Below are 26960 nucleotides of genomic sequence, written 5' to 3'. Positions count from 1 at the left end.
GGTTTCTGCATGGCAGAGCAGCGTTCATTGTCAAAGTGGCTCAAGGGGCAGGGATTTAATTCAGTGGCATGTGCGAGGCAAAAGTGAAATGTCAGGAAGCCACGCTCAGCTCATTGCCTAATTACTCACTTATTATCTGTGTAGAAGTCCCAAAGCTTCTAAACAAGAGCTTGGGGAAGTTTTGGCTGATAGCCTTTTCTCTTGGACCCTGTGATCTGTTCTAATTCAAGAAGGTGCAATGACTGACAGGCCAGAGCACCTGGAGTCCAGGAGTTCCTGGCATCTCACTGGCTTGTTTCCATTTCTGGCAGTGGTAGGATTCTTCCTCAGCAGGTTCCAAATCTGAGCCAGGAATCTCAGAGCTCACCCCTATGCTCTCAGGTCACCGGGCCAGAGCTCTGTTAAAGGATTGGATTTCCAGGTGCAGGATGAATGAAGTCTCAGGAATTTTCTGATATTGCTGACTCCATGATAACCTCTTTACTTTTTCTATGCCACCTTGCCTGGATGCCTCCTACCTTCTTCAGATGGTTTGAGCAAAGAACACATCAAAAGGTGTAGGCATGTGTCTCATCAACTAAATACCAGCAGTTGGGTTATCTGAAATCTTTTTCTTTCACTGGAAAGAAAGTGCCTTCAGGGGTTCTCACTGTGTACCCCAAAAGTACACAGCAAAACAGCTCTTGAGTAGAGGCAGCAGCAGCACCCCCATCCTGCTCACTGAAACACTCTGTGTTCACAATAACCCCCCTGCTTTGATCTCTTGCCAAGAATAACACAGACAGTCTATTAAAACATTTTTAATGACATGATATAATTAAAAATATCTAACGTGCAACTCAAAGAAATGAATATGAAACTTGTTTAAGTCTGTTTCCACAGCCCTCTAAACTTGACTGGCAGGTTCCAAACCTTCATTAATTGGCCTGAAAATGCATGAATATCCCAATATTATGGGGTGTGTGTGTCCTGTATTATCAGTTGGGAGCACAAGGGACGAATAATCAGATTTGAAAGGATTTAGGTGCCATGGTAGCTTTAAAAATCCTGCAAGGCTCACCACTGCATTTGTGAGCATTTACATTTCTGTTTAAAGTGGTCTGAAAAGCCTTGGAGACACTCCTCCCTGAGGCTCTTAACAGTCTGTGTATTTTAATTCTCTGAAGCAGTTGAGAAAGCTCTAAATGCCTTAGTCAAAGGACAGTGCTTGTGAATCGATCCCTTTTCTTCACACTAACACAGAATTTGTACAGCACCTCATCTTTCAGACATGCAGAACAAACCAGAGGAGCTGGAATGACTGCCAGGTCCCAGGGGAATCCTCATTATTAGATCATAAAGTAACTCTGGTCATGGTGAAATATCAAAGTGACAATTAGGAAAGCTTCTGTTCCTGAGTCTGCTCTGGTCTAAAGAGCAGTGTCAGCTGAGACACTTCCAGAGTCAGCAAGGGAAGCAGGTCAGTGCAAATGAACAAACAGGTGAACCTCAGCCCAGCATGAGACCAGCTTTAGCAAATGTGAAATTAAATGTGTTAGTTTGAGTCCTTGCTAAAGAGTTTAAATTGGCAATTTTAACCCTGTGTGGCCGTGACTCAGCTGAGAGACAAAAACTCAGCTGTGCATCTGTGCCCTTTGTTTCTCCTTTGAGCCTCTGCAATTTTGTAGAGGCCAAGACTAAGAAGGATTGGTTTTGAAGGATTCCTGGTCAGCAGGAGCGTTCTTTGAAGAGACACGTGGCCGTCGTCACTGAGATGGAAGCACAGACAGATCAGGCAGAAAATACTTGCATTTTCCCTAGAACATGGAAGCAGTTGGCTCTTATATTCTGTATTTTAATGCCCTTCCAGTCTTCACTAATGGCAGTACTGCAGGTATCATCTCTTGAGAGGCTACAGAAGAGGACAGAGCACATTTTTCAGACAGCACCTCTTCTGATTTGACAGGCTTATACAATATTAGCTTCACAATAGCTCAGGGCCTGGCTGCTCAGAGGCATCATTTCATGTCTGACGTGAGTAATCCCAGCTGTAGCCCAAGGAAGAGGCATGCAGGCTGTTCTTGTTTGGAGAATGAATAGCTTGCCATCCACCAGGAATCACAGACTTCCTGTGGAGCAGGATCCATTGTCTCAAAGTACAGTAGTGCAAGTACCAGCAAGTTGCTGGGAGCCCTTCAGGAAAATCACTTGCATCCTCCAGTGACTTACACTTCTGTGATTTCTGTCTGGACCCTGTTGAGTGTGCTCTGACAAGAGTCGAGTCACAGAAAACCGTCAGTCATCAAAAACACTGCTGTTCCTGTGACTGGAGCTGCTCTCCTTGGCCATCACTCGGTACGAGATGCGCATGAAGGAGCCCATGAGCAGCACGACAAAGAGGATCAGGAGCAAGGACCAAACCCCCGGCTCGATCCCCTTGAGGAAGCTTGGGCTGTCCTGGGGGATGCTGCTGGTCAGACTCAGCAGGTACCCAAGAGTCCAGCCAGATGATCTATCACCCATCTGTTGAAATAAAAAGGAGAGGTCAGAAGAGAAGGAGACAGCCTGGACCCCAGCTGTGTTTCTGTGCATTGTAGGCTTCGTATGTATTATCTGAGACTGATGCAAGGAGTTGGCTTGCACTGAGGAGCTCTCCCACTCTCAGTGCCCTGAGTACACCAACAGGCCTTAATGGCACTTCCACCCACACCTCTGCCCATGGGCATGGCCACTCCATGTAAGCTCTGGCCTGGACAGGCCCCTCTCTCCTGAGGGAGACTGTTGCAGGGAGTGTTGTTCTCTGCTTACTGATGGGTTTTTCTAGTGGATCTCAAGTCTGCATTGTGGATAGTTGTCTCTCTGGCCCTGGTTGAACCTCAGACCTATGGTTTAGGTTGCTTGTCTCTGTCTTTCCAGGCTGGGCTCCCTGGGGGTCCTGGACCTACCTCATTACCTTGCCTTTTCTGATGGTCACTACTCAGCCCTGCTTAGTGAGACCATGGCTGTGACTGTCAGTTGTGAAGAGGTCTGGGAACAGCCTTTCTTTTCTTTTGTGAAGGGAATGATCTGAGTCAAATCTCCCTGTCCTTAGGGCCTCCAGATCCTGGAGCAGTTTCATACCTTATTAGAGATTAGGTTAGATTATTAGATATTAGGAAGAAATTATTCTCTGGAAGGGGGATGAAGCCCTGGCACAGGGTGCCCAGAGAAGCTGTGATTACTGTGACTACCCCTGCATCCCTAGAAGTGTCCAAGGCCAGGCTGGATGGGGCTTGGAGCAACCGGGGATAGTGGAAGTAAGGGGGTGGAATGAGAGGAGCTTTAAGTTTCCTTCCAATCCAAAATCAGTCTAGGATTCTATGATGATAAGGTATTTATCAACCCTCATGAGTATAAAGGTGGTTGCAAAAAGGTAGGGAAGCACCTTTTGGCTCAGGAAATGTTATCAGCAGCTTGTCCTTAGTGTTACGTGGAGATCAGGCTTCCTTCCCTGTCAACACAGATCTCTAAAGATGGTGTTGATCCAGAGGAAATTTTTGACCCATGTGTTTTTCAGAGAGGACAAGTGTAATCTCTGGCTCTTCGACACTGGTTTTCTTGTTTATCACAACTGTGAATCCATTTTACAAAACTGTCCTGCTGGAGAAGCCCAGCTGTTTAGGGCTTGTCAGTGTGGGAACAGACTGGCTGTACTGGGACCAGCCCTCCTGGTAACTGGGAACTCTGTGCTGTAGGAACTGACCTTCTGGAATGCAGTCCAAGCAGGCTGGTCAAAGTCAAGTGTGTATCCTCTTGTACTGAGATGGAAGATGAAGGCAGACACAGTGCAGTAATCAACAAGTGTATCCAGGCTTGCCTGGGACTCCCTCATCAGCTGGTGCCATTTCCAGAACAAAAAAAAAAAAAAAAAAAAAAGACCATGGGGGAGGAAAAAGAAAAGAAGTACTCAATAGCCGAATTTCAGGCCTGCTACAGCCTCTCCTTTCCTGTTCTGAAACTGACTCTGGGACTGGAGGACAGGTTTGTGTCCTATGCAGACTGCAACCACATTTCCTGCATTCACTGGGCTGTGGGGTAGAAATCCATGTCATCTGTTACTGCCTTTGTTCCCATCTTACTAAGCCAGATCCACGAGCAGCAGAACTGACAGCCAGGTTGCCTTGCTGGTGAATTGCTTGGTAGGATTGATTCCCTGCTCTCTAATTAGGATGAGCTGATGCTGCAGCCTTTCTCCCAGCTGGAACATTGGGATCTTTCTCCTCCTTCCAGAGGAGAATGCTTTAGGGGACTGCTTATGGCTCATTAACAAACCCTGGAGAAATTGCCCCATTTGAATGTTACTGTGGATGCTCCATTAGTGTAAATGCAAATTAGGGTGACCTCATAACCACCAACTCATGGAAAGAGGTGACAAACTCCCTCTGGCTTGGGCTCTGTGGGCCCAGGTGAAATGGGAGCAACCCTGGAGTCTGAGTGGATGTGTCCCTTGCACTTAAGGACAGAAGGATAACAGAAAGACCAAGGTCATGTGCAGGAGTGAGTAGACAACCTGCCTGTTTACTCCTTAAAATACTGTAAAAGATATTTGTGGCTTTTAATTTAATTAGGTCCAAGTATTACCAGCAGCAGCTGGGATTTGAGAGGAAGGAAAATAAGTGGAGCCTGTTTCCTCAAAGTAAAAGTAAAAAAAAAAAAAAAAAAAACCAAAGAAAAGCCCCACAAAAAACCAAACCCCACAAAATCCAGACAAATCCAGATTTTTCCCTGAGGGAGCCGTAAGTTACAGCTCTGTCAGTCTGAACCCTGAGTGCTTTTGCAACAAAGTGTTCCTTGCTTCCCACTCTCCCTGCACACCGAGTTACTCCACAATTACCTCTTTGACAGACATCCCACACAGCCTCTTGACAGCCTGACCCAAGTCAGGAGAAGGTGCAGTTCCTCTCATGAAGTCCATGGCCTCAGAAACCACCTACAACAGCAGCAGAAATAATCATCAGGTGGGACTGTGCTCTGTGTCCTTGGACTGCACACCAGAAATTACCCCTTGGGAAGTGAGGGGCAGTGGCTGAGCATTGCCAGGGTGCCCTTGGTGTGCAGGGTTGGTTCCAGTGCCTTGGCAGGGCTCAAGGGACATGAGCAGAGCTGTTGCTGTCTGGAGATGGAAACAGGTCTGTTCTTAGCATGCATCCAGCAGCCTTCCTGACCCTGCCTGGATAAGTAGACTGGTCATAGAATCAAACAATCATATTGGTTGCAGAAGATGTCTAAAATAAAGTTCAACCATTAACCCAGCACTGCCAAGCCCACCACTAAACAATGTCCCTAGGTGCCACATCCTACACAGCTTTTAAATCCCTCCAGGGATGGTGATTCTACTACTGCCCTGGGCAGCCTGTGCCAGGGCTTGACAACCCTTTTGGTGAAGGAATTTTCCCTAATATCCAGTCTAAACCGCCTCTAGCACAGCCTGAGGCTGTTCCCTCCCGTCCTGTCCCTGTGTTCCCTGGAGCAGAGCCTGACCCCCCAGCTGTCCCCTCCTGTCAGGAGCTGTGCAGAGCCACAAGGTCCCCCCTGAGCCTCCTTTGCTCCAGGCTGAGCCCCTTTCCTGCTCCCTCAGGCTCTCCTGGTGCTCCACCACCTTCCCCAGCTCTGTTCCCTTCACTGGACGCGCTCCAGCTCCTCAGTGCCCTTCTTGCCCAAAACTGAGCACAATATTTATGGTGTAACCTCACCAGTGCTGAGGACTGGGAGAAGATTCCGATGCTCCTCAGCACCATGTCCATGGGAGCCTCAGGAGCAGGGAGCTGGGGAAATTTCCAGTTATCCTCCCTGGAAATGCCCTCTGCTCGTCCTAGGATCTTGAGCTACTCCTGGCTTAACAATCCAATGACTTTGGCCACTAAGTCCAGCTTCTCAGGTAGAAGGGTGCTTGTGGTGCAGTATGACCAGAAGTTTAAGAGAGGGGCAGAGGATCTCCAGCTGTACCACAGACCTGGTGTGGGAAGACCTGCTCAGCACACAGCTCCTGACTGTCCCGTCCCTGCTGGCTCCATGGAGCCCTAGAGTTGGTCTCAGCAGCAGACATTGAGGAGACAGAGATGAAAAAGGCTCCCTCACAGTCACTGTGGGAAGCCAGTGGTCCATGTTTGAACAGCTGTGTGGCAATGAGAGGGAGAGGGCAGGAGTGTCATGGTCTGGATGTCGCCACTATATTTATTAATGGTCAAACTGGTCCCATTTCATGGGTTCCTCATGCAAGTTGCTGACCCCAGTGTAAATGAGAACTCACCAGAAGCCTGGTCTGAAGGGGTTTGAGACCACTGCTGAGGGAATGCTTGAAGAAGCAGTAGGAAGAGGAAGAGTTGAGCAGGCTTTGCACAAGGTTCATGCAGGCTGTGGGATTGCTGGAGCCCGTGATGTTGAAGACCTCCTTGGGGCCAGGGATGTCCCGTGTGTCATCACTGGCAGCACAAGGCCCAGCATGCACCGACTGCCACTGCACTTCCTGGGAGTAGGTGAGGGGCCAGCAGGGATTGGACACGGTTTTAGCACTTCTGTGATCCTGGAGGCAGAATAAAACAAGGACAGAGGCAGCAAGAGGGGACATTGTCGTCCCAGGGCTTCACACAGGAAGAGGGAATGTAACAGGGTTAGGAACAGCTTTCCCCAAGCACCGCAGTGCTGAGATGGAGCAGGGAGGCTGTGAAAGCTTTGCTAAATCTTATGTCATGGAGTCAATGACGAGGCCCAGCCAGGTCCCAGCTCCTGCTGAGCTCAGGGCCAGTGCAGTGACTGGACCTGCTGAGGTGATGAGTCCCAGCCCTACCACCCTCCCTTAGAGCACAAATACAATTTCATGCATCCTGTGCTCTTTCTAGTTGAAAGAAGGAGGCTGTTCTGATGTGCCTTCCAGATGGCTCAACCCCACAAAAATCAGTGTTTCTTATCTCTAGCAATCTAGCACTATAACTGCGGTGAAGTTGGTGTCCAGTGTGCGACATTCAGGTGTCAAATAAGGGCAAGTGGGGTTTATAGGGAGGAAAGTGAATGGGCAGGGAGCAGTTAATTCCTGAAAAACACAGTTTTGATGAGGACTATGGTGATTCTTGAGTTTGTACCATCCTATACCACTCTTTTCTTCCCCCCCATTCCCCAAGTGAAATGAAGTTTGGAAAAACCAAAACACTGGCATGTTTTCAAAATGAAATCTTGCTCTGTTAAAGTCAGCAAAGGAAATACCCCAAATGGAAGATCCCAGTTGGTTCCTGGGTGCTCCCATTCTAGGATGGAGGAGCAGTTCCTAGGAACCAAGGCAAGCCTTGCCTCTCCTCACCCTGAAGATGATGTTGACACCTCTGAAGAGCAATTTTTTGCTTGTGTGTATTAAGTAGGAGCCAAATAGAACCTGTAAGTAGGAAACCCTTGAATTGGTGCCTTTGTGTCTGCTTGGAGGGAGGGAAAGTTTTGCAAATGCACTGGGTTTTTCTAATATATGCAAACAGCCTCTACTGAGGAGGGATTGACTTTAAAGTGATCGACACTTTGTCCATTATTACACCTTGTGCAGCTGCCATTTGGTGGTGTTGTGCCCCTGAGCAGACACTCACCTGGATGAGCACAGAGAGCAGACACTCACCTGGATGAGCACAGAGAGCAGACACTCACCTGGATGAGCACAGAGAGCAGCCTGCGGCGGAGCTGCTCCGTGCCATGGCAGGGGCACTGGCGGGTGTGCACCCTGCGTGTCTGCCCATAGAGCTGCAGCCTCACTCCCTCCTCTGGGGCCTGCTTCTCTTCTTCCAGCTCAGAAGTGAGCTGTGCTGAGGTTCCTCCCATGGACAGGACGCCTGACATCCCCTTCCTGGAGGGGACCAACTGTCCTTGCCAGTCATACTGACCCAAAAAGAACAAGAAAGGTCAATCCTTGAGACTTCTCCATCTCAGTCACAGCCAAATGCCAGCATTAGTGCACAGAGAGAGAAAGCAGCTCGATAGTGACCACAGCCCAACACTTTTCTGCCCACAGGACATAAGGATGCTGAAATAGTGGCTTTGGAGGGAACAGAGGAGCCAGTGTACAGGCACTGCCACCTGCACAGAGCCTTCCCACAGCCTGTGGGGGCAAACAGGGCTGCCCAGCCTGGATGGCTGCATTAGGCAGTGGTCTCAGCAGGCAGAAGAAGGGGAGGGTGGTGAGGAGTGGCAGGGACATTTCCAAGAGGGCAGATACAGGTTTCAAGTGCTGCCTTGATCTTAAAGTGATCCTTCTGTCAGAAGAACCCTGTGGCATCATCTCCTGCAGTCTTGCAGAACTGACTTTGGCAATGCTGAAGTTCACAGCACAGGCAGGAGAGTTTACATGGGGTAAACACTCTGAGCCTGGCTGGAGGAGGCTGTATTGCTGTCAACAGGTCTGACAATTCCCTAACCAGTGTGTGCTTGCTGCTGGTTATCAGAACCGCTTTTCACATCCCTAATGAGGAATAACTCAATCTAACCCACCTTTCTCTTGCCCTCTGAGTTCTTTTTGACACCCTTTGGCTTAAGAAGTGATGGGTGAAACAAGGAAACTGAAATTATTTTCTTTTTGTTTAGCAAGTGCCTTCTAAATACAGCCTCCCTGCTGTCTCACTGAGAGACGCTTTTGGTTTAGCAGCAACAGAATCTGCTTCTCTACCACCCACAAGACTCCCCATGGGACAGCTGGACTCCAGTGGCAATACCACAGCACTCCACAAACAGCAGCAACTCCCGTTTGATGCCCCATGGCCAGGCTATGTAAGGTCATCTACGTGAGCATCCTGGACGTGCTGGCCAGAAAGCCCCACGTCTGTTAGGGCAACTGCATGGACGTGTTCGTGGAAGGCCAGAGCAGAGATTTGGTTCTTCAGCCTAGTTATGACCATGGAATCACAAAATGGTTTGGGTTGGGAGGAATATTAAAGCTCACCTCATTCCAACCCCCTGTCATGGGTAGGGACACCTTCCACTATCCCAGGCTGCTCCAAGCCTCATCCAACCTGACCTTGGACACTTCCAGGGATGGGGGGATGGGGCAGCCACAGCTGCTCTGGGCACCCTGTGCCTCACCCCATCACCTCAAGCAGCTGGTGCTGGATCTAAGCTGCCTCCTCTGAAAGGCAGTGGAAGATGTACTGAAGCATTAAGTACAGGGGTTTACCCATCCCACCACTTGTCTCTGTGGCTGTCTCTTAACAGGAGCTGCTCAGCCCAGCTCTGTGTGCCCCAGAGCGAATCATTCTTTACCTTGAAGAAGTTCTCCAGGACGTAGTTAACAGCAACCCAATTGAATGCTTCTTCCTCTGGGCTGGACAGGATTTGTGCCCCTTGAAAGTTGAAGGGGGATGACTTCAGGGTGCCAGTCAGAGCTGCAAGGAGACTGTCAGAGAGGATGGGATGGGTGAGGCTAAACACAAAAGAAAAAGAAGGCACATTTGATGTTACAGGACCTTGCCAGGAGCTGCCTGCAGTGGGGGCACACTGCAGGGCTTCTGCTGTGCTCCCTACTTTGGGTAGTAGCCCAGAGCCACAGTGACAATCCCACTCCTGGTGCTGCTTCCCTCTCTCCTCGCATGGCACTGGAGGCAAGAACAGCAGAGGGCTGGTTTGAACAACTCTGCCACTGTTTAAGAATTTAGGACCTTAGTACCCTCTGTCACTGAGGAAATCCTCTGGCCCTATCCCACTGGTCTGGTCCTCTCCAGACCTTACTTTTCCTCAGTGTCTAAAAGGAGATAAAGGTCCCAGTAATGTGGTGACTGAGAAGAGGGTCCACAAGAGTGTGTGATAAGGGTGAACCTTCCCACCACCATTTCCAATTTGCTGACAAGAAGCACTCCTGCAAGCCCATGTGGGCTGTCACACAAACTGAAAACACTTGAGCTTCCAGGCTGATGGGTGTTTTCCCAAGCCCTAATTGTGAAAGTGTAATTGTGAAGGAGACACTACCAGCCTGGCAGCAGTTGCAGGACTGTCATCTTCATGGCTGCCTGAGGCGACACATGGAGACACAGCCATGCCATGCTCCTCTCTTCAGGGCCTGAGGAAGGTTTACCTGGCTAGCAGATTAGGGATGGCTCACACTGCAGAGCAGACAGGGTGAGATGCCTGTTACAGAATGATCCTGTGATGTGTGCTGATCTCTGGGTGTGGGTTTGAAACATTCACTCACTTCAGCTGCCTCATGCTGGTGGTGGCTCCCAAGTACAGGGGGGTTTGGCTGTGCTGCTCTGCTGGGATCTCGTCCTGAGCCCAGTTCAAACATGGCTCCAAGCTCTTCCCAGCTTTCTGAGGAGAATCTGAGTAGCTGGAGACTCCTGGACCTGAGAAGCATGGAACAGAATGGAATTTTAAGGGAAGTTATGGGAGAACTGTGAGAGCTGTTACCCCAGAGATTGCTATCCTTGGACATGGTTAAGATAGAACCTGTCACAGGTGGAATGATGGAGGTCTTCCAGGTATCCATCCTGCTAAAATATGGAACTGAGACCAGAAGGTGCATAGAAATCCCAAATTACACTAAGACTACCCTAGCTCTGCAGATGAGACATCTCTACCAGCCACATGACTGCTGCAACAGCTGAGGCTGTCTCAGCCCACAGAGGAAAAAATGTGGCTTTAGTTGCTATAGAAATAAGCAAAGGACACACAGAGGCTGATGTGTCACCTCTGTCCTCCAGCCACCGAGCCCCTGCTGACAAGCAAGACACCCCTGCCCTAGAGGAAGCCAGTGCTCTGCAGAGGGAAGCTGTGTGCCAGTCTTGACTCATTTTTTCAGCAAGTCTGTGGGGTCTTAAATGTTGGTTTTGAACTACTAGCCAGGAAGAGTCTCCCTTCCCCATTCTCCTGATTCCCTCACCATGTGCTTTGCTCTCTGTGGCTGTGCTGCCATGCAGACAGGGCCACTCACACCTGGGCTCGAGACCTGCCTGGGCCTCTTGTGCTGCTGCTGACAGCAAACTGCCTCACAGAGCTGCTGCTTAACCCAGCTGCTGAGCGAGGGACACGTACAAGGTTTCAGGGAGCCCTTCTTGCATCTTCTCTGTGTGATTTCAGTTGTTTACAGCCTGCAAGGGCACAAACCCTGTTCCCTGCTTGCTGTGCAGCTGCCCTCCCACAGCACACTGCTGCTGAGGGCTCAGTCCTTCCCAGCATCCCACTATAACCAGGCTTTAACATCAAAGCAAGATTAGGAGATAGGGAAGGAAAACCCCATGCATTAATGCATGAAAGCCTCTCAGCTGGCATTGGCAGGGCCAAACTGATTCAAATTCGTGAGGAAAACCCCCAGATTCTCTGAAATGGGACACCTAAAGGCAAGCTGAACTTGTGCTGTCAAATGTGATATAGGGGATTGGAGTCTTTGCAGCTCTTTTGTCCTGGAGCTACCCCACTTACTGCCCAGGGCACAGTCAGGAGGAGGCAGAAGATACCAGGAGTCATCCTGCAGTCAGATTTCTCTCCATTGCTGTTCACTGCCTCTCCTGGGTGAGAAGCTCCAGCAACCTTGGCTCTATCACTGATCCATGTGCACATCAAGACAAGCCACATCCTCTCTGCATGCTTCCCTGCCTGCAGCAGCCCCAAAATCCTGACACCTGCTACTGCCAAGTGCCTGATGTCCAGCTGTGTGTGGCTAAATCCGCCCAGTCGAGAAGAGCCATGCTGAAAATAAGCAACTTGTGCTTCACTACTTCTGTGCACAGCTGGGTGGTGCAGGAGCCAAGGAATTTATGGCACTTCTCCATGCACAGGTCTCTGTTTTTCCATCCATCCCATGCCAGTTGCACAGACCATTGAGCAGGAAATGGGCACCTTACCTTGCACAGGACAGGAACTGCATCCTCTGATCACCCCAGTCTTGTTTGCCTTGGTGGTTGTCCACTGGTAGATGAACAGGATGGTGCGGGATGGGCCAGCATCCAGAACAATGCCATACTGGAAAAACCCCAGAACATTCTACTGAAAAACACTATGGAATGCATGCTGACTGATATTGTAGGGTTACCCAGCGTGTATAGGTATTCTGGGTGACCCCTGGGCCTGCACTGCAGTGTTTGAGTTTGCTTGTTACATTCAAAGAGCAGGCAAAGCCAGAAGGTGATGAGGATTTGCAGGGAACCATCTGCATTTCTGAATATATATGAGGAACAGCAGGAGTGGAGAAACGCCCAGAAATACGTCAGCCCTACAGTGGCATGGACTGGAGCTGCTCCTGAAACCAGGCAGAGGGCTTCCCCTGAGAGCTGAGCCACCTGGAGCTCAGGAAAAACAGGTCCTAAAGCAGTGGGAGATGGCACTGATTCTGTTCTTCACTGATTCTGGGACTCAAACTGCTGCTGATTGGTTTGCTCAGGTTTTTGTGCAGGCATTGGAGGGCTGCAGCTCTCTTGTCCCAAGAAACCCAGGACTCCTGTGTCTCTTTGATGTCCCGCTGCAGTGATGGTGTGACACAGGCTAGGTTTGCCCTGATGTGTGCAGAGCTGTGGGAGCTGCAGCAACCAGCACAGGCACTGCACAACACAGCAGCCCCTCAGAGACAGAGATGATGTCTTGGCAGGAAGAGCAGCAGCAGTGGACGTGACCAGCTCAGCCCCTTGTCCCTGGGCAGCTCTGCTATTGCCCAAACCAAGGGCTCTCTGTCTCTTTGTCCCCAGTGTTTGTCTGTTTGCTGCTGACCATGCCTTGCTGCTCCCAGAATATGAAGGTGAGCAAGGGGAGGCCACTGGACTACCCTGCAGCACAGCTCTGGATGTCCCCACACCCAAAATAGCTCCAGAGCTAGCCTAGGGGTCCTCTGCTCCTATTACATGACCCCAGTTTGGGGTCTCTCCTACACAGGAAGGAAACTCGTGAGCTGCATGGTAGTGTGTGGTCAAAGCTGGATCTGACACACAAATAGAGCTGTGACTGAGTGGGAGGAGAAACCTCCTGAGAGGTTGATGTTAATGCCACCAGAAGGGTTTCAGCACCAGCCAGGGCTGGCTGCAGGCTCAGAGTGAGGCTGGCTGCCTGCTGCCCTCCTGGAGCTCCCAGTTGCACCAGTCCTGGCAGCCAGGCCGGGGGCTGGCGGGGCTGGGCTGGAGCAGCAATGCGGAAGGAGGCTGGAGCTCCCTGCCCCAGCCTGCTGGCACCCTCCCACACCAGTGACAGCTCGGATTTCTAGCAGGGACATGTTGGCTGCTGCAGAAGAGGAAGAAAGGAATGGCATTGGTGGAGAAACACAGAATTTTTTTCCTCCTTCAGAAAATTAGAGGCTGCTGCTGGGAGTGCAAGGGAGAAGGGGCGGGATCACCACATTTATGCCCAGCTCAACACCAGGAAAGGACAGAACAAGGAGCAATAAGGGGGGTTTTAATTGAGTTTTGTTTCTGAGAGGAACATGAAGGAGTGGTGCTATTTCTAAACATGCAGGATAGCCTCCTTCTGTTGGGTGAAACCATGGTGTGCCACTGAGCTCACCTCAGCAATGGGAGCATCAAGAGACAGAGCTGGTGGGCATTAACCCCCCAAGACCTGACCCAGCTGTGAGGAACACACTGGTTCTTTGACTGAAATCAAGATAGGACCAAAGAGAAGAAGGCATGAAAGACAATTTGTTTTTAAGACAGAAGCAGCAGTTCAGGGGCACATTCCTACTGACTTTTGAGAGGAACCTAGTTCTTTCCCTGCAGTGACACCACTGCTTCCTTGTTGCTCTGGGGCAGCTCCTTACATGGGCTGCCTCCCCTCAGCCTGCCCTGAGCATTTCCACTGATCCATGGACCATATCCAGCCTGCATTCCCTGACCAATCAAAGGAGCGGGCTTGTTTCTGGTTTGAAAACCTACAGCGTGTTGAAAGATGCCAACGTGTCCTGACAGTCTTGTTGCAGTTCCCTCCTTGGTTTGTAAGCAACTCAATAATAAAATAATGTCAAAAGCAACAAAACAGCCCAGCTTAGCTGCCTGTCTCCCCCCTGGAGAGCCCTTACCTTGGTCCTGAGTGGGGCCACGGGCACATCTTTGGTGGAGACACAGAGCAGCACGATGCCCGTCAGTCCCGCTACGATCACCAGCCAGGGGGGAAGCAGCTCCCGCCAAGACATGAAGAGCGTTCTCCTTTCACCAAGAGGAAGCAGTGGAGCAGCAAACCAGCTGCTTTAACAACCTTTAAAAAGAGCAGCAAGGCGTGGCCAGGGCCAGGCTCTGACTTCAGCCCAGCCCCAAGCCACAGGGACCACGGGGACGCGTGGGCCTGGCTGTGATGTGTCAGGCAGCTCTGCTTTCCCTTCCATCCCTGCTGCCCATAAATAACAGGAGGGCTCCGTGCCCATCCCAGAACGAGCTGTGCAACGGCACCGCTGCAACCTCGAAACTGCCCCAGGCAGCGGGGTTGAGGTAAACACAAACGTGGGGTTAACTCAGCTGGGTAATAAACAGAAGGCAGGCAAAACTCATCCCTTCGGTATTCCATGTTTGGCAGTGTGAGCTTTCAAATTAGAAGTTGGGGAAACTGCTTGTCACTGGATTTACTTTATTTGTGAGGGCATGAGACTTGACTTTATTTCTGAGGCTCCCTGACAGCCTCCCTGTGGAAAATAACCAAGGCTCAGGCTTCATGAAACACATGCCTGCTTTCTCCTGACAGTGCCACAAAGTCTCATCCCTGCAAATGGAAATTGTGAAGAAAACTCAGTGGCTGCTCGCACTGAGGCATTTGGCTGATTGCTCCTGTCCACAGACTGGTCATGGATCTGAAGGTGAAACCAGGAATAGAGAAAGGCCATTTCTCTGGTTTTGGTGATGTTTCCTCTTTTCATTGCTGTCTGCCCATGAGGAAGCCTCAGACACCCCCAGGAACCCTGAGCTTTGCTGCATAGAAACACGGAATCACAGAATCTCCTGAGCTGGAAGTGACCCACAAGGATCGAGTCCAACCCCTGGCCCTGCACAGGACACCCCCCGAGAGTCCCACCATGTGGCAGCTCCTGGAGCAGGTCCTGTAGAGAGCTGCTAAGTTGGTCAAGGCTCTGGAACATTTCTCTTGTGAGGAGAGGCTGAGGGAGCTGGGCCTGTTCAGCCTGGAGAAGAGACAGCCCAGAGGGGACCTCATCAGTGGGTATCAGTATCTAAAGGGTGGCGTCAGAGCATGGACCAGACTCTGCTGGTGCCCGGCAGTGGGCAAGAGGCAGCAACTGACACCCAGGAAGCTCCACCTGAACATGGGGAAGAATTTCTTTCCTATGTGGGTGACCAAGCACTGAACAGGCAGCCCAAGAGGGAGTGGAGTCTCCCTCACTGGAGATATTCCAGAACCGTCTGGACACAATCCTGTGCCGTGTGCTCTGGGATGACCCTGCTTGGAAAGGAAGGTGGGACCAGATGACCCTCTATGGTCCCTTCCAACCCGAACCATTCCGTCATTCTGTTATTCCATGTGCCTCAGAGCGCTGTCCAAAGGCTCCCTGAGCCCCATCCGCCCTGCCTGGCGCTCAGTCGAGCCGCACCGAGCTCCTCGGGCCGCGGTGGCCGCGGGGAGCCCGGGGACACGCAAGGCAGCCGCCGCGGAACCTTGGTGCGGCGGAACCTTGGTGCTGCGGCGCGGGGCCCGCGCGCGGCGGGGGCGGGTCGGGGCGGACCGCGCGGAGCCGGGGCGGGAGCTGAGGCGGGACCGGGACCGGGAACGGGGCTGGGATCGGGAGCGGGATCGGGATCGGGATCGGGAACGGGAACGGGAACGGGAACGGGGCTGGGATCGGGAGCGGCCCCGCGGACCCGGCCAGGCCGACATGTACGCGGGGCTGCAGGAGCTGGGAGTGGCCAACGGCGAGGATCTCAAGGAGACCCTCACGAACTGCACGGAGCCGCTGAAGGCCATCGAGCAGTTCCAGGTGCGTTGGGCGCCGCGGAGGTGCCGTGTGGGGCCGGGCTGTGCGGGACAGGGAGCACGGGACGGCCCCCAGTGCTGTCTGGGTTTTTCCTGGCTTTATTTGTTCTCCCGAGTGCCGCTGTCAGTTCCCGCCGCGGGTTGTGTTGCAGACGGAGAACGGGGTGCTGCTGCCCTCGCTGCAGTATGCCCTGCCCTTCCTGGACCTGCACGGCACCCCCCGGCTCGAGTTCCACCAGTCCGTGTTCGATGAGCTGCGGGAGAAGCTGCTGGAGAGAGTCTCTGCCATCGCTTTGGAGGGGAAGGTGGAGGAGAGGTTTGTCAGCAGTCTCCTTGGTTCCGTGGAGTGAGCTGGGAGTTCTGTGTGAAAATGCAGTGGCTGGGTGACTTCTCTGAAGGAGATTTGGGTTCCTCAGGGTCTGAGTTCCAGTGGCTTTGAGGTGGCCACTTTGTCCCTTTACTGCTGCATGGTACCTAGTCTTGTGTTTTTCCATGATTTCAGATACAAGAAACTGGAAGATCTCCTAGAGAAGAGCTTTTCCCTGGTCAAGATGCCCTCGATACAGCCCGTGGTCATGTGTGTCATGAAGCACTTGCCCAAGGTGGGACCACTGCACTGGTTGGCCTGGTGTGTCACTGGTGTACCACTGGTGTGACATCTCTGGTGTGCCTCTGGCAGGTGGGCTCTGCTCCCTCTGCACCTTCTGCAAGGGTGTTGTTCAGTGTCAGGGACTGACTGACGATTCAGTACATTCTTGTATCTGCTAATAGCTCAGTGGACTGATTCAAAAAGCATTTCACATTTTCATTATCAGACGAGACTATTTCCCTATTTTCTTCAGTCCATGCAGCTTCCTAAAAAGTCAAGTTTGCTGATAGGTGAATTTTTCCACAGCTGTTTTACAAATCTCTGACAGGTGGAAGGTAAGGCTTGAAGAGTGCAATTAAAAGTAGGCAGGAGGGAGAATCAGATCTGTGAAACAAAAATCTCTAGGAGTGTCCTTACCAAAAGCATCACATTGTACTCAAGGTAATGGACTCAAAACACTGCTGGAACCTGAATAAATTACTGAGTTTGGAAACATCACCTCAAATCTCAGCACTGGAGATTTAAAGTAGACCATTTTTCTTCTTTGAAAGAATCAAGGGTGTGTGATTTGGTTGTTGAAGAAGTCTCTTAGGGCTGGTCTACTGCTACACCAGGTGGGTGAATGCCCAGACTGTGTGAGGTGGGGATCAGGGCATGGAGGGGATTGTCCTGCTCTGCTCTGCGCTGGGGCAGCCTCACCTTGAGTCCTGGGGCTGTTTGGGCACAAGATGAAAAAACATCTAAAGCTGTTGGAAAATGTTAAAAGAATGGGGAAGGGTCTGGAGGGGCCCGTGAGGAGCAGCTGAGGGCACTGGGATTGCTCAGCTGGAGCAGGCTGAGGGCAGAGCTCCCCGGGGGCTGCAGCTCCTCCCGAGGGGCAGCTCCCATCTCTGCTCTGGGACAGGGACAGGAGCCAGGGAACGGCTGGGGCTGGGCCAGGGCAGCTCAGGCTGGAGAGCAGGAAAGGTTCTTCCCCCAGAGGGTGCTGGCACTGCCCAGGCTCCCCAGGGAATGGGCACGGCCCCGAGGCTGCCAGAGCTCCAGGAGCGTTTGGCCAGCGCTGCCAGGGATGCCCAGGGTGGGGTTGGTGGGGGGTCTGGGCAGGGACAGGGGTGGCACTGGATGATCCTGGTGGGTCCATTCCAGCTCAGGAGGTTCTGTGACTCCATGATTTAGATGGTTACATGGACAGGCAGGGAGGTGAGGTGCTGCTCACTGTGTAACTGCTCTGTGGATTGCAGGTCCCTGAGAAGAAGCTGAAGCTGGTGATGGCTGATAAGGACCTGTACAAGGCCTGTGCTGTGGAGGTGAAGAGGCAGATCTGGCAGGACAACCAGGCTCTCTTTGGGGATGAGGTGTCACCCTTGCTGAAGCAATACATCCTGGAGAAGGAGAACATTCTCTTCAGCAATGATATTTCCTTCTTGCAAAATTTCTTCAGTCCATCTCCCAAAACAAGACGTCAAGGAGAGGTAAGGACAAGGAAACCCTCACAATGTGCTGGTGAGGGGAATTTATCAGCTTTCAGTCAACCATCACATAACCTGGGCTGTTTCTTCTGCCCACCTTCACTGCTGAAGTTGTTTAGCTGAACAAAGTCTTTGCAAGAAACACCAGGCCATTTTCTCCTACACATCTTGATGAAAGCAGCAGGAATTATTTTAGTTGTTGTGTAATAAATGATGAACGTTCTAAGCTGTTTATGCACTTCAAAAAAAGAAAGGGCAGATTTTTTTCTCTGTTGGTTAGTCTGGTTTTAATACACTTCAGCTGTTCTGAAGGCTAAACATCTCTTACCACATCAGTTTGAGTATGCTGATATGTTAAATTGGCTTTCTTGGGACCTTTTTTAGTAGATGTAGCTCAACTGAAGTTGTTTTTTATAAAAAAAAGTATGTAGAAAGTTGTAGTTAATTGGCATCTGGAAAAGTTGAATTAAATTAAGGCAGTATAAAGCTTTAATTTCACAGAGGGCAGCACATCTGTTACATGAGGGTTTGTTTTAGGCCTGTTTTGCTTTCAAAATCATTTGGTGTAAGTGCCCTGGTGCAATTTACTCCAGGTTTGCACTGCAGAGTTGTGCTTTAACCCCAGCTGGACGCTCAGCACCACACCTCCACTTGGTCACTCCCCTTGAGGGGATGGGGGGAGAATCAGAAGAAAGAAACTAGTGGGTTGGGACAAAACCAGGTTAGGGCTGTCGAAGATTTAGTGAACCTCTCTTGAACAAATGCTCTTGGAAATCTTGGGGTAAACAGTTTCTTTTCAGGACTTCACGTCCCTGCAGATGCTTCAGTCTTGGTAAATCAGGTAACATAATTAATTTACATTTGTGTCTGTGTGTAGAATGAGAGCATCTCTTGGTGCTGAGCCCACATGTTCCCCTCTGAGCTCAGGTGGTGCAGAAGCTGACGCAGATGATCGGGAAGAACGTGAAGCTCTACGACATGGTGCTGCAGTTCCTCAGGACCTTGTTCCTGCGCACCAGGAACGTCCATTACTGTACGCTGAGGGCAGAGCTCCTGATGTCACTGCACGACCTGGAGATCAGTGACATCTGCACCGTTGATCCCTGTCACAAGGTACCAATCATATGGGACAGATGGGGGTACTTATGGACAATTTTCTGGAAAAAGCCCAGAGAAGATGAGTCTTTTCTGTAAAGAGAGTTCAGACCTTAAACCTAAATGTCATCTTACATTCCTTGGACCTTTGGGTGAAAACTTCATCTTGGTTAATGAGCAGTTTGCTTTCATCTCATAACCCATGAATCATTCAAGTTTAGGGTACTTTGGCAGTGTCAAAAGCAATGTCTAATCTGACATCTATTCTATGTAGATGCTGCAGAAATAATAAAAAACATCAGCTGGCCCCAGGTTCTTACTCCAGGCTTCCCTCCCAGTTTTGGATATGCTCCATCTGTCAGTAAACTGTGTGTGTAACAGTAAATACTTTGGATATTGAATTGTAAGAAAACATGAAGCTATTCAAATATTAGGAAGTGACAGATGTGGTAATGTCACAGCAGGATTTTGGTACTGGCCCCTTGTTCATGGTAGCATCACTCTGACCTGGAACAAGGCCTTTTCTCTGAAGTAGTTGTTAAGTTTTACATGTATTCTGCTTAAAAAATAGTTCAGTAATACAGGTCTAAAGCAGGAACACCTCCACTGTCAATATTCCTTTATTTAGAGTGTGGGAGTGCTATTGCATTGGCCAAAATAAACCACATTTTTATTTCTAGGCGATGCTGCTTCTTTCTCAGTCTCCTACCTGTATAAATCCACAGGTGTGCAGGACAGTGGTGGATTTAATAAATGCATGCTCCTTAATTGCCAGGGAATGCCTTCCCTGGAAGTGGAGAAAGTGACCCCAGGTTAACTTCCCTGGGCATTCCTAACCTCCTTTTGGGATGTTGGCCTTCCTGACCTCTGTGTAAGTCACCAGTGTGGTATTGTGCCTCGGTGCATTAATGAAGCACCTCAATTGCAGATATTTTGAGGTCATTCTAAGCCTGTTTTCTCTGACATCATGTGTTTTATTGCTGGTTTAATGTGTTCATAAAGCTGCCTCCATCTGCTGACAGTTCACCTGGTGCCTTGACGCCTGCATTCGGGAGAAGTTCGTGGACAACAAGAGAGCTCGGGAATTGCAAGGATTCCTGGATGGGGTAAAGAAAGGACAAGAACAAGTGTTGGGGTAAGGCACTTGGGCTGTTTATTGGGAAACTGAAAATGGCTTCCTAGCACTCACAACACCTGACAGGTGCTGTAGGTGTTAATTCTTCCCTAAAGCCAGCAAACCTCCAGCAGCCCCTCTGTGCAGTCACATCCCAAACATCCCTCAGTGTGCTGGGGCACGGCCAAGCACGTCCTCGTGGCAGAGCTTGCACTGCTTCACTTGCCACTCTTGAGTCTTCCCTGTGGCCTCATAACAAAATTCAGGAGCCTTTCTTAAGGAGTCAGAATAACTTATTATGAATGACTTGTCTGGCTTTAAACCCAGAGAAAATGGGCTGGTGATGTTTGTCAGTTAAATTGCTTCATTAGCTTCAAATGACAACCCTGCTGTGATCTGGTGCATTTATATTTCTGGAAGGTTGCCCTCACAGTATTTTATTTAGCTGGTACTTTCAGATTTTGTCCATTGGTATTTTAAACTATTTAAGAATTCACTTTTACTTGTTGTTTTTCAAGAGCCTCTGAGACCTTTCAGTCCTTAGCACTCTGGAGATGGTCAAAACCTGCCAGCTCGAAGAGCTGGGACCACCAGAGCCTCACTACCTGTGGGCTGTCTCCCAGTAGACCTTCAACTGGCTGTGGGAGATTTTGTGCTTGATCTCAGTGCAGAAAACTTTCAGCAATTGTTATTTGTGTTCTTTCACATCAAAACCACCATGAATGTTATTTCTTTACAAGGTTCATCAGGTGCACACAGCTGGGTTTGGACCTGTACAGTGGGGTTGTTGGTTATGTTTGACAAGTGTTTGGTTTTTACTTCTTCTCAGGGACTTATCAATGATCCTGTGTGATCCCTTTGCCATTAACACCTTAGCCTTGAGCACCATAAGGCACCTGCAAGACCTGGTTGGCCAGGACACCTTACCCAGGGTAAGCATTGCAGCTTGTGTAGCTAACCTGAATTGTGCTCTAGGCTGACTGGCAGCCATCAGGGAAGGACTGGCACGATCCAAGTCTCATTAAGTTCCCAAATGTGGCAGTTGGAACAAGGGAAACATGATTCCTGTCCATTTGCAGCACCTGCTGCAGAGCTCTGCAGGAGCTCTTTGGACATGGTGGGCATTTTGGAACTCTCCAAACTGACCATGAATTCTTTGCATGGCTCATTCTGCCTGGCAGCTGTGCAAATACAGAATAATATGTAGAATCTGTGCCTCCCTGCTTTGTCCCTCCATCAGTTTGTCTGACAGCAGCACCTTTCTCCTGCCACGCTGAATGCCATGGGTTTGCTTGCACAGTTCTGGTCTGGTGGCTGAGATAAAATACAGTTCCTGCTGGTAGAGTCTGCAGGAGGTGCTGAAGGGTTAAAGAAGGGCACCCTGACAGGTGTTGGAACAATGGGAGCCACTTGCTGTTTTATCCCTGAGTTGTTAAATGTTCTTGTTGCATGGAGCAACTTCCTTGTGACAGTTTAAGACTGAAAGTCGTTTGGGTTTCAGGACACAAACAATCCATTCTTACACACCCTTTCTCCTCCTTTCTTCTGCTGAGATGACTTGGTTTGTCCTCTCACACATTATATTCTAGTGCACTAATTGGGCTGGACACATTTTAAAAAGATGTGCTCAGGTCGCTGCAGACTTCCTGGTGCATTATAAATGTACAACCCGCCACAAACCCTGAGGTGTGGCAGTTACTTGATGCCCATTTGAGGATCAGTTTTCAATTAACTTGAACTGAATGCCTTTAGTAGTCTTGGACAAAGCTGCTAATCCAGAACAGCTTTGAATATAAACCACTTCTTCCAAATAAATATCTTATGTGAAGATCAAAATAGTTGTTTTTCTTCTCCCCTTAAAATTGGAGGAAAGCCCGGATCTGCTGCTGCTCCTTAGGATGCTGTCTTTGGGACAGGGGGCCTGGGACATGATTGACAGCCAAGTCTTCAAGGAACCAAAAATGGTGAGCCCTTTTGATGTTAAGAATTTAACACAATTAATCAAATTTAGACTTGTTTATTATTTTATTGCATTCCTGATTAAACGTTTGTTCTCCAAATGTCTCATCAGAACATTCTTGGGGAAAAAACAGTGGTCACAGAGCAGCTGTTCTGGACATGCTGTGAGCTTTCATTACCCAGTTTTTTATTTCCATGGGTGCCTGGTCCTTACTGTTCTAAAATCAGCCTGTACCTCTGTTAAATACTCCACTGGTTGCTCATTTCTCTCTCATTTTTCCTGGAGTCTTGCACACAACTGATGTGTTTGTAGAACTGATGTTGTTTGCATGAGGAAAGCAGGATTTCCAGGACTGGTCTCAAACTCTGGTAGCAGTTCAGAAGCTTTTCATTGACAACAAAAATGTTTTTCCCTCCCAGCTCTTTGTTACAGCAGTTTAGTGTAGTGCCACATTGAACTGTAATCTTTCCATGCTTTGGAAATCCTTTCCTGGTGTTGCAGGAATCCCTGGTGTAGTTCAGCTGAGGGCAGGAGGGCCAGCCCTGGTGTTGCACAGCAGGGCTGTTCCTCAGGAGGAATTTGCTGTTTCTGTTCTGAACTATAAAGCTGTAAATGTTTTATAAATACCTAGGGGCACATTTGAAGTCTCCAAAATGCATCCAGTCCTGGCTGCTAGGATGTTTAAATTCACCCAGGGAGGGTGTGCATAACACTGGGACTGCAGCAGTGAGAGTGACCAGTAATTCTGAAGGTAGTGCTATGATTTGTGCTCTCTCATGAACCTATAAGGGGAAAAGCTCAGTTTCTTTCCAAAGGGAGTCTCTGAATCAGTCTTTAGAATCTGATTTATTTGTGGTTGTGTTACCACAAATAAGCCTGGGCCATGCTGGGAGTCAGTGATTGTTGATATCAGCAGTTTGATGTCATCCTGAACACATGCCATGCCTGCAGCAGTGCTGGGAAGGGCCTCTCAGAAGAAATGCTACACAATTGTTCAAAGAAAGGGTTTGAGCAGCAGTGTTTCTGTAGTGAGATGAAGCAGTTTTCCTAATTACCATGGAACGCATGGAAGTGAATTATTCAGGAATTCACACTGGAACTGGGTGTCTGTAAGCTGGTTTTCCTCAGTGTAGGATGAGGCTCCTCACACTGCCTTGCTGTTGTCACAGCAAGGACGATCAGGTGGCAAGAAGTGACTGATGATGACTTTGTTCTCTTCCCTCTGTCCTTCCCTCCCTCCAAGGAAGCCGAGCTGATCACCAGGTTCCTGCCCCTGCTGATGTCCTTTGTGGTGGATGACCACACCTTCACTGTGGATCAGAAGCTGCCCTCGGAGGAGAAGGGACCAATCCCCTACCCCAGCACCATTCCTGAGGCTTTCACCAAGTAGGTGCCTGGTCCCACCCACTGCAGGGTCTGGCACCAAAGCAGCAGGGAGCCAGCCAGACCCTGCAGGGGAAAACTGCCTGTGGTAAAGGCAAGGCTTCCTGGGATAAGATTCAGTGCTAATTAATCAAGTCTGAACTTTCCCTTTAACAAAACAGGTTTCCCTTGTGCTCCCTCAAATAAAATTTATCTACATAAACTATTATTTCCTATAATGGACCATTCTGATATTGTATCTGAGAGTATTTGGTGTTTCTGTCAGCTTCCCAGGCAGTGAATGCTGAGTTTTGGGTGATATTTGGGTGCAGCTGGATGAGTGCCCATGTTGAAGAGCACTATTGTAAATCATAAAGTTGGCATTTTTGACACCCACGCTCTCTCTGTTGATAACCTGTCACTCCAGGGACATCAGAAAGATAATTAAAACCGCTGTGTGCTCTGCTGTGTTCAGATCTTCCACAGATTTCTAGCACAATTCTTGTCTGTGTGCCAGAATCTGGCATATTGAGTCCTGGTAGCTGTGCTCTCCTCTATCACAGTGTTGATCTTTGACTTTTGGGAGCCTACAACATTACTGGATTTTGTATAATTTTTGAGTATTTGGGCTTCTTCTAAAGCCCATTTTGAACAGCACTTTTATCATTTATACATTATAAATGTTGACAGTTGAATCCAGCTGTTTGCTGAATGTTCAGTTTTTCTGGAGTGTGGTAGTGAACATAGGGGTGATCCATCTGCTCACTCACTGAATAGCTGCTCTTCAGTGGGTTTGAGGTTAGCCACTGCTGTACCTGCTTGATAACTATCCCAAAAGTACTTCAAACCTCTTAATTTTTTTTTTAATAGCTTTATTGATGAATAAACTTTGCTTGTGCCATAACAGGTTCCTGCAGGAGAACAGAATAGCTTGTGAGATTGGGCTGTATTACATCCTTCACATCACCAAACAGAGGAACAAGAATGCTTTTCTGAGGCTGCTGCCAGCACTTGGTAAGTTTTTGTTTCATCTTCTGTTCTATGGCAGTTTGCCTTGTACTGAACACCCAGGAGCCCCCTAAACCTGGAGTGACAGGAATGTCAGAGCCAGGGTGGCTCTTCTGGTGACTTAGTTGTGAGTCCTTGCAGGAGTGTTTGGGTTCTGCAATTTTCTGCTGATGTGAGAGTTGAGGGACAGTGGCTGAGGGCAGTGGTTCCTTACATCAAGGCCTCCATTAACAATGAGATCAGTTGAGAACTGTTTGGAATGAATCTGAAGGGGAACAGAGCAGGTGCCCCAATTCTGCTGCTGCCCACAGTGATTGCAGGTGGCCAGAAGCTGCTGGGACTTGGCTTTGTGTGGTGGAAAAACTGGTAACAAAGTAGGACTGAACACAGCCATAATTTCTTCACCAGTATTATCTTGTTCACTGACTCCTCTGGGATGAGTTGCAGGAGAGCTCTGGAGCAATCTGCTCCTAATCTTTTGTGTCTGAAAGATCAAAGCCACCTGCCTGGGCTGCCTGTTACCAAAGGAAATGAGAAAAAAATGACTGAAAGGAAGTAGACTTAGATGAGGTACTGGGAAGAAATCGCTCCCTGTGAGGGTGGGCAGGCCCTGGCACAGGTGCCCAGAGCAGCTGTGGCTGCCCCTGGATCCCTGGCAGTGCCCAAGGCCAGGTTGGACAGAGCTGGGAGCAGCCTGGGACAGTGGGAGGTGTCCCTGCCATGGCAGGGGTGGCACTGGATGAGTTTTAAAGTCCTTTCCAACCCAAACCATTCTATGATGAAACCTCACTGCAGGGTTTTCAGCAGGAACAGGAGCTGTGTGGACAGGTTTTGGCACATCCTTGTCAGTCTCTGTCTCTTTCCTTTCCATGTTTTGCAGTTGAGACATTCAGTGACTTGGCCTTCAGTGACATTTTCCTGCACCTGCTCACTGGTAACCTCACCCTGCTCAGTGATGAGTTTGCACTCGAGGAGTTCTGTACCAGTCTCTTTGATGGCTTCTTCCTCACTGCCTGCTCCAGGTAAAGCACATTTTTCTTACTGGAAAGAGAGGGAGTTTTCAGAATGCCTGACAGAGTTTTACTGCTTTGAACAATAGTTTAGTAGTTCACCAAATTCTTCACAAGCAGTGGAAATATAAGCCTGATGCCATTTTCCTTTAAGAAAAGGTGTGTGTTTTGGGATGAAGTTTTTATCAGCAAAATGGTTATGTCTTGACTCTGAATTATTATCTAAACTGCTATTCATTGTCCCTAAGGTGGAGTTGCAAAGGAGAATATCCTTCAGGCTTTGCAGGAGCTCTGGCTATGTAGAGTTAACTTCAGCTCTTTGCAGTATCAGCAGTGTGCAGAAATCTGTTGTTACCTCTGGTCAGTCACTCTGGTTTAGCTGGTGGCCTGCAGACAAGTTCAGCCTCCAGAAAGCTTGCCTTGAAATTACTGCTGGAGCATAGCAGCATGTGCTGCTGCCTCCTCCACACACTCTATGCTTAAAATCTCCCCCTCCCTCCTCATGGTTGTGCAGGTGATCCACTCCTGTTGAACAATTCCTTGAATCCTTGAAGGTCTAAGGCAGTGTTAGTGCTTACACTAAGTTAGCCCCTTCCAGAAGCTCCAATTCTCAGGGGTTTTGGAAAATTATAACAAAGTCTGTGGTGGGGTGAATTATTCTGGTGCTGTTGCTGTGGCTTCCTTGTTCTCAAGATTGTGTTTTTTTGTCTTGGTAACTGTGCTTTCAAATGGCTCTTGCAGGAAGGAGAATGTGCACAGACATGTGCTCAGGCTGCTGCTGCATCTGCATCACAAAGTGGCCCCAGCCAAACTGGAGTCTCTCCAGAAAGCTTTGGAGCCCACCAAGCAGGTAGGAAGGGATTCAGGGGAAAGGCAATACTGATTGCAAATGAAAGCAGCTGCCTTTCCAAACGTTGTTTAATGGAACACGAACTCTGCTTTCCAAGTGTACCAAGCTGTGGCCTAATTACCTTGTGGCTTCCTCCTCCTCTGTTGGTTTGTGTTAGTCACACAGAGTGAAGGCACACTTGGTGTTCTGGCTGGAATGGAGTGTGACTGTCCTGTTTCCCTGTCCTGCAGAGTGGGGAAGCTGTCAAGGAGCTTTACAACCAGCTCAGTGAGAAACTGGAGCTCCGCAAGCCCAGCCCAGCTGAAGTGACTGAGACTCCCTCCATGGAGCTGCCCCTGCCCACCGTGCCCACTCCAGCCTCACGCTGAGCTGTGGCTGCAGGGCAGGACTGAGGGGAGAGGAGCTGAGCCTGTGCTGCCTTCTGAGTGTCTCTGCCCACGTGGTGGAAACAAAAACAAAGCCTCTGAAGCTCCTTCAGGAAACGCTGCAGTTCACCCAACTCACTGGCTCTGGCTGGTTAGAAAACTGTATGCAGTGCATTGCAAGGTTTACTTTTCTTAAAGATAGCTGGGTGTCTTCTTGTAGATCCACTTAAAATCTGATTGTACATTAAAAAAAAAAAAAAAAAAAAGAAGA

At 49.4% G+C, this 26960-nt stretch overlaps 2 protein-coding genes across 2 annotated transcripts; one reads left to right on the top strand and one right to left on the bottom strand.

Annotated features, from left to right (window-relative positions):
* Positions 1 to 14086, bottom strand: LOC128817861 (ectonucleoside triphosphate diphosphohydrolase 2-like). Its single transcript, XM_053996755.1, has 9 exons — positions 13973 to 14086; positions 11820 to 11937; positions 10172 to 10322; positions 9247 to 9406; positions 7645 to 7872; positions 6269 to 6541; positions 4853 to 4948; positions 3722 to 3853; positions 1 to 2502 (listed from the first exon to the last, which is right to left on the bottom strand). The coding sequence occupies exons 1-9, from the start codon at positions 14084 to 14086 to the stop codon at positions 2275 to 2277; spliced, it is 1500 nt and encodes a 499-aa protein (XP_053852730.1). The 3' UTR covers positions 1 to 2274.
* A 1627-nt stretch (positions 14087 to 15713) lies between these two features.
* Positions 15714 to 26960, top strand: NELFB (negative elongation factor complex member B). Its single transcript, XM_053996697.1, has 13 exons — positions 15714 to 15871; positions 16020 to 16183; positions 16370 to 16469; positions 17698 to 17928; positions 18853 to 19038; positions 20043 to 20155; positions 20964 to 21066; positions 22003 to 22098; positions 23338 to 23480; positions 24364 to 24470; positions 25345 to 25486; positions 26216 to 26324; positions 26555 to 26960. The coding sequence occupies exons 1-13, from the start codon at positions 15770 to 15772 to the stop codon at positions 26690 to 26692; spliced, it is 1734 nt and encodes a 577-aa protein (XP_053852672.1). The 5' UTR covers positions 15714 to 15769; the 3' UTR covers positions 26693 to 26960.

The sequence above is a fragment of the Vidua macroura genome, chromosome 21, assembly GCF_024509145.1.
Source record: "Vidua macroura isolate BioBank_ID:100142 chromosome 21, ASM2450914v1, whole genome shotgun sequence".
NCBI classification, from domain to species: Eukaryota; Metazoa; Chordata; class Aves; order Passeriformes; family Viduidae; genus Vidua; species Vidua macroura.
The sequence above is the reverse complement of the archived record's forward strand: the minus strand, read 5'-3'. Positions and strand labels throughout refer to the sequence as shown.